This window comes from Myotis brandtii, unplaced genomic scaffold, assembly GCF_000412655.1.
Source record: "Myotis brandtii unplaced genomic scaffold, ASM41265v1 scaffold1087, whole genome shotgun sequence".
In the NCBI taxonomy this organism is placed as follows: Eukaryota; Metazoa; Chordata; class Mammalia; order Chiroptera; family Vespertilionidae; genus Myotis; species Myotis brandtii.
Genome location: NW_005353698.1, coordinates 1,638,339 through 1,644,839, shown reverse-complemented (window position 1 = coordinate 1,644,839; position 6,501 = coordinate 1,638,339). Strand labels below are relative to the sequence as shown.

At 35.3% G+C, this 6,501-nt stretch overlaps 1 protein-coding gene across 1 annotated transcript in view; it reads left to right on the top strand.

The window, feature by feature from the left end:
* Nucleotides 1-6,501, top strand: part of LOC102247590 (chromosome unknown open reading frame, human C4orf17) — a 28,206-nt gene that overhangs the window by 13,205 nt on the left and 8,500 nt on the right. Inside the window, exons 4-5 of the mRNA XM_005857247.1 lie at nt 967-974; nt 5,619-5,754. Of these exons, the coding sequence (XP_005857309.1) occupies nt 967-974; nt 5,619-5,754 (144 nt within the window). The remainder of the gene's footprint in view (nt 1-966; nt 975-5,618; nt 5,755-6,501) is intronic.

The following is a 6,501-nucleotide window of genomic DNA, read 5'->3' as shown; positions in this document are numbered from 1 at the left end:
GCAAAGTCAGCCACTGCCTGTGGCCACCCAGCAGGAGCTACAGAGAGATCTGCAGATTCCTCCTCTTTGTATTGGGTTTGGAAATGTCCATGCAAGGCCCAGCTGTGAAGCAAGGCAGGCTGGTGCTGGTGCTGACCTTGGGCCTTTAATTGATAGTTTTGGGGCTCCCTGACCCAGCTGCAGCTTGTTTGACAGGTTTTAGGCCGAGAAAAGACAGGCCATTCATATGCAAAAGCCACTGTGCACAGCTTTGGTGGGGTTGTAAATTGGATGGGGTGGGATTTCAGGAAATCTCCAGGGCAGAGCAAATAGAAATGGCTGCATTAGGTAGATCTCAGCATGGGAACAATGACCGCTGCAAGCACCTCCTTCTGAAAGAAAGCCACCCCCGCATTCTTGTCCTCATGACAGATAGTCCAGTTTTTCCCCATATGTGTCTGGGTCCCCCAGAGCCTCACCCAGCACTGGGTCACAGAGCAAGCGGGAGCTTGTAAATTCAGTTCGCAGTGCCAGGGACTTCTTTCCCCAGCTCTGGGACCCTGGGCTGGGGGTCTGGAGTGGGGCTGGGACTCCTTGCTCCTCCAGGTGACCTCCAAAGAGGTGATCTCCCTCCCGATTAAAAAAGCAGCACACTAGTGTGCCAGACTAGCCCATTCTGCGCCTCCGCACCTCCTACCAGTCTCAATGTTCTTTACCTCTCTAGTTGTAGTTCTTCCACTCAGCCAGCTTTCCCGTGGTTCTGGATGATATTTGTTTTGTCTCTTTGTTGTAGTTTTGATGTGGTTGTGAGAGGCAGCAAGTAAAGGTGCTTACCTATGCTGCCATCTTGGTTATTCCCCTTCTCATTGATGTTTCTATCTCTCTGTCCCTTCCTCTCTGAAATAAATAAAAATATTTAAAAAAACAATCTTCTAACAATAAAACACCTTATCTAGTTTAACTGGGGGATTCTACTAGACATTAAAGGAAGAAATGTGTTCTCTTTCAGAAAAATAAAAGAGGAGAGAACACTTTCCAATTCATTTTATAAGGCCAGCATTGTCCCAATACCAAAACCAGGTAAATATATTACAAAAGAAGAAATCCATAGATCAACACCCCTCGTGAACATACAAAAATCTTCTAGAAAATATTGACAGAAAAACCTAACAACTCTAAAGGGATATCTGAAAAGATAAAAATACATATTCCTTTCTGATCTACTAGAATAAATTGAATAAATATAAATGTGGGGTTTTTTTTGTCCTTATGATAAACGGATTCTGATTTTTGTCTTGTTTCATTTTGGTTTTGATTTTTAATCTAGAGTGATATTAGAGTCATTATTATTCCTGAATATTTTATTTGAGTATTTCTAAGGCTTAATGGGTCTTTTGACCCTTGGAATTTCTAAAATATTATTGCTTTTCATATAAATAGCTCAGTATTTTAAATAAACTCTTAAAAATATTTTGGCTCGCACTTTAGATAAAAGGTGGCAATATTAGAATCACAAAAGGCATTATTATTACACAATTCTGTAATGCTTATTAAAACTCGAAGACAACATTCGTATTTTTATTGCTATGATAGGATTTTTAACTTGAGCTTGTAGAACTGCAGGTACAAAAGTGTGGGTGCATTCAATAATGTCTAATAGCATTCCAACCCTAAGCTATATATGTATCGTATGCTTACTGTGTTCCATTGTTAAACAAGCAGCTGTAAAGTTTTGCAAGCAAAGGTATCAACCTAGTATATGAGTATCTGCACAAGGCTAAATCTATCAATTAGTTTTTTAAAGTGATATATTTTTTATGTAAATAATGTATGCCCATTTGGGAAATTCACGAAAGCATAAAAAGATATTGAAAAATCTAAGTCCTGTTCCCAGACACAAGTACAGTTAGTATGCGTTGTAGCTTGTGTTTTCTTTTTGTTGTTGTTTTTCCCAACACCATTTATTGAAGAGACTGTCTTGACTCCATTGTATGCTCTTGCCTCCTTTGTCAAATATTAATTGGGCATAGTGGTTTGGGTCGATTTCTGGGTTCTCTATTCTATTCCATTGATCTATATGTCTGTTCTTGTGCCAGTACCATGCTGTTTTAAGAACAGTGGCTTTGTAATACAGCTTGATATCTGGTATTGAGATTCCACCTATTAGTTGTAATTTTGATGTGGTTGTGGGAGGCAGCAAGTACAGGCGTTTACCTATGCCGGCATCTTGGTTCCTCAGTGTTATCCTTTCTATATAATTTCATAATATATCATTTATAATTCTTATGTCCATGGTCATAAGGAATATTTGCTTGCAGTTTATCTGTAATGTCTTCTACTGCTTTTGGTATCAGCATAATAATGCCTTCATAGAATAAGTTGGGAACTCTTCTTTAATATTCTGGGAGATTTTATGTAGAATTGGTATTATTTTTTTACTTAAATGTTTAGAAGAAATCTTCAGTGATGCCATCAGGGCTGGACTTTTCTTTGAGTAAAGATTTTTTAACTACAAATTTAATTTCTTTCATAGATATAGGCTACTTAGGTCATCTATTTTTTCTTTAGTGAGTTTTGATAGATTACATTTTTTAAGAAATCTGTACATTTTCATCTAAGTTGTATTTTTTGATATAAAGTCATTCATATAATATCCTTTTAATGATTATATGATTTTTTTCTTCTTGATGTATGTAGCCGGAGGTTTATGAGTTTTATTGATCTTCTTAAAGACTTAGCTTTTCATTTAATTGATTTTGGCTTGTATCTATATAATATGAAGGTTTAGGTCATTGACTTGAGACTTTTTTCTTTCTAATATAATCATGTATTATTAGAATTTTTCTATAAATATTGCCTTGGTGGTATCCCTAAAACTTTTTTATTTTGAATTTTCCTTTTCATACTGTTCAAGATACTTCCTAATTTCCTTTTTCATTTCTTCTTTTACCCATGAGTTACTTAAAATTGTTATTTAATTTCCAAACATTCAGGAATTGTTAAGATATCTTTATGTGCTTGATTTCTAGTTTAATTCCATTGTGGCCAGAGAATATACTTTTTTTGAAACCTTAAATTCCACAACCATTGCTTATTATAAATAAAGATGAAGCCTGATCCCCATCGTGGGCTTATCAGAAAGATTTCTGGCAGTGAGCACCAGGGCTCCTGAGCTTTTCAAATTCACAGTGATGGGGATCAGCTGACAGCAGGGTCTAGTCATATTGTGTTAGGATGTCTTTGCTCTCCTTCTTGTAAGCCTCATTCACATATTTCTGTTAATAGGCCACCGGACTTTAGAGAAGAACTGGCTGATTGCAATAATTTTGGGCAATGTGACCAACACCCTTTACAGGGACATGAATGTCTACACCAGCTAATTGCTCTTTGCCCAGAATACTCTGAAAGTTTTTAAATTAATTGAGATTTGTTATATGTCCCAGAATATGGTTGATCTTGATATATGTTCTAGGTGTCCATGAAAAGGAATGTTCACTCTTCTGCTGTTGTTGGGTATAATGTAACATAAATATCAATTAGGTCAAATTGGTTGATATTCTCATTCAAGTCTTCAATGGCCTTATTGATTTGCTGTCTACTTTTTCTATCAATTATTGAGAGAGGTGTTGAAATCTCTGACTATAATTGTGGATTTCTTTTTTTTTTCACTCCTATCATTTTTTTAAACAGGTCATATGAACCTTTTTTTTATTAGGAATATAACTATTTAGGTTTTTTATGTCCTCTTGATAAAATAAACCTTTAATCATTACTAAATTACTGTCTTCAATCCTGATAATATTATTTGATTTGAAATTTATTTTGTTATAGAATTGTTCAGGTTTTCTATTTCTTCTTGAATTGATTTTAGTAATATATTCTTTTTCTAAAAATTATTCATTTCATCTAAACGTTCAAATTTATCAACAATGTTATACATAATATCCTCATATTCTTTTTAAAATATCTGCAGGATATGTTATATGTACTCTTTTACATATCAGTTTTATTAATTTGTGTCTTTTTCTTGGTAAGTTTCAACAGTTTATCAATTTTATTACTATATCAAAGAATAAACGTTTGTGTTTTTTTATCCTCTATATTATATATTTCTTTTCTAGTTTGTTGATTACTACTATATTTTTTCTCTTTCCATTTACATACTTATTGTTCCTTGTCTAGTTTCTTTTATCTTTCTAATGTATATATTTTAAAGCTGTAAATTTCCCTCTGAGGATTGCTTTAGCTGCTTTCATAATTGTGCTATGTAACATTTTCAGTAGTTAAAATTTTTTCTAATTTGCATTATATTTCTTCTTGAGTCACAGCTCAATTGCTGGATATTATGTATGAAAAATTATGTGTAGGAATCTGAAGCCCATGGTAAATGAATTTTCTTTGGGAGAGAATTTGTGTTTGTTTCCATAAGAACCCAAAGACCCCGTAAGCCTAAATCAATTTAAACCATGTTTAAACCTTGATCTCTGACTATATTTCTTCAAGGACTGTTACGTTTATACGTCACCTTCACTTTAAGAGTATAGCCCTTGGGGGGCTCCTGTCTGGGTCCTGAACTTTAAGTCCTATTTTTCAGGACCTTTAGATCAAAAGGAAAGTTCTCATTCTCCAAGATCAATGGTTTAAGGGCAAAATGGATATTGCACTGGTTAGCTTCAAGTTTCTCACTTCCCTTTCACTTTTGACCTATTCATCTCTATTTAATTCACTCCTTGACATTGCTTTTTTGTTATTTTTGTTTTATTTTAACCTGCCTTGTAGTTATGCTTAGTAGGAGGGTTACTATTCCCCAAAACTAGAAGTCTACATAAGAAACTTAAACAAAAGAATGCATCTAAAACAATACAGCTTAATTTCACTAAACGTCAACAGTTAAACATTGTTCAGTCAAGCCCAGTCATCATAGTCCCCAGCTGTTGACACATTCAGCCACTAGTGTCTGTGTGTCTTTGTATATCACTTGCTTCTGAAGGTTAAAAAGCCTTTATTGGAATAGGCACACACATCCATACCTGCTTGGACTTTATGCTCTTACAACCTTTCTTTTCTCTCTATTTTTTTTTTTATGGCAAACAGTATAGTTTACCTCCCAAGTCAAGAAAATAGACTTTCTATTTCCTTTTCCAACTAAACAAGGGAAACAATTAAGTTTTCTTTTCTAATCCTCCAGCTTTCGGCTGACATTTAGCAGAGTAAGGAGACAGCAGTTCACACTATCCACAGACACACCACAAAACCTCTTGACTAACTTTTCCAATCATAAAAGAGAAATACTCCCAACTCCACAGAAAATCTTACTACGTGTCATGAGTTTGTTCTTATCTGAAACAGCAATATAAATAAAATTTACATATTAAACATTTAAAAATTACTATGTTGATGTTCAACCAAGGGTTTTAAATGGTTTCACAAAAAGTAAATAATGTATTACTATTTGTTCTGTCTCCAAATGCAAATATTTGAAAATTAGATATTTAAGGGAAAGTTAAAACTAACCCCTTTTTGCTTTTTTGTATGTTTCTCATTTAGCTACAATATTTCTGATTTGTTTTACATTTAATTTTTAAACAAAATATAAGTGGATGAAAATGCATATTTATTATATCTTTGATTTAGGAAAGTGAGGTAAAAAATCCACCCTCACCTCCCAAGGCATGCTCTACTACGGGCTCTTGTTCTTCAGAGGTGCTGAGTACCAAGACTAACGCCAAGGAGAGTACCATATGCATACCAAACTATCTGGACCAGGAAATCAAAGTAAGGGCAAGTTTATTTAATCTCCAACTTGGGTACAGCATGAACAAACAAGAATAATTCACATCTCTTAGCATCTTTACAACTCTTGGTTCCCCTTGGAAAACTGAATTGATTTAAAACCACTTAGCCTGAAATCCAAGGCCTAATGCTATCTTGTAGTCTTACTTCTCCTTGGAATCCCATCACTCTTAAGAAAACAGTGTTTGACAGCTGTCAGTTTGTTTTCTGTATCTATGAGTCTGTCCCTATTTTGTTTGTTTGCAGTGGGTCACGAGCCCTTTGGCGGTCAAACGACCCTTTCACAGGGGTCGCCTAAGACCATCCTGCATATCAGATATTTACATTATGATTCATAACATTAGCAACATTACAGTTATGAAGTAGCAACGGAAATAATTTTATGGTTGGGTCACAACATGAGGAACTGTATTTAAAGGGCCAGAAGGTTGAGAACCACTGGTTTAAGGTGAAGGATTTTAAAAACCTCATAGACAACAGTATGGATATTACCAGAGGAAAAGGGGGTAGAAGAGGGTAAAGGGGCAACAAATGGTGACGAAAGGAGACTTGACTTTGGGGGGTGAACACACAATACAATATACAATGATGTATTCTAGAATTTTACACCTGAAACCTATACAGTTTTATTAATGAACTAGAGGCCCGGTGCACAAAAATTTGTGCCCTCTGGGGGGGGAGGGGGGGTCCCTCAGCCCGGCCTGTGTCCTCTCGCAGTCTGGGACCCCT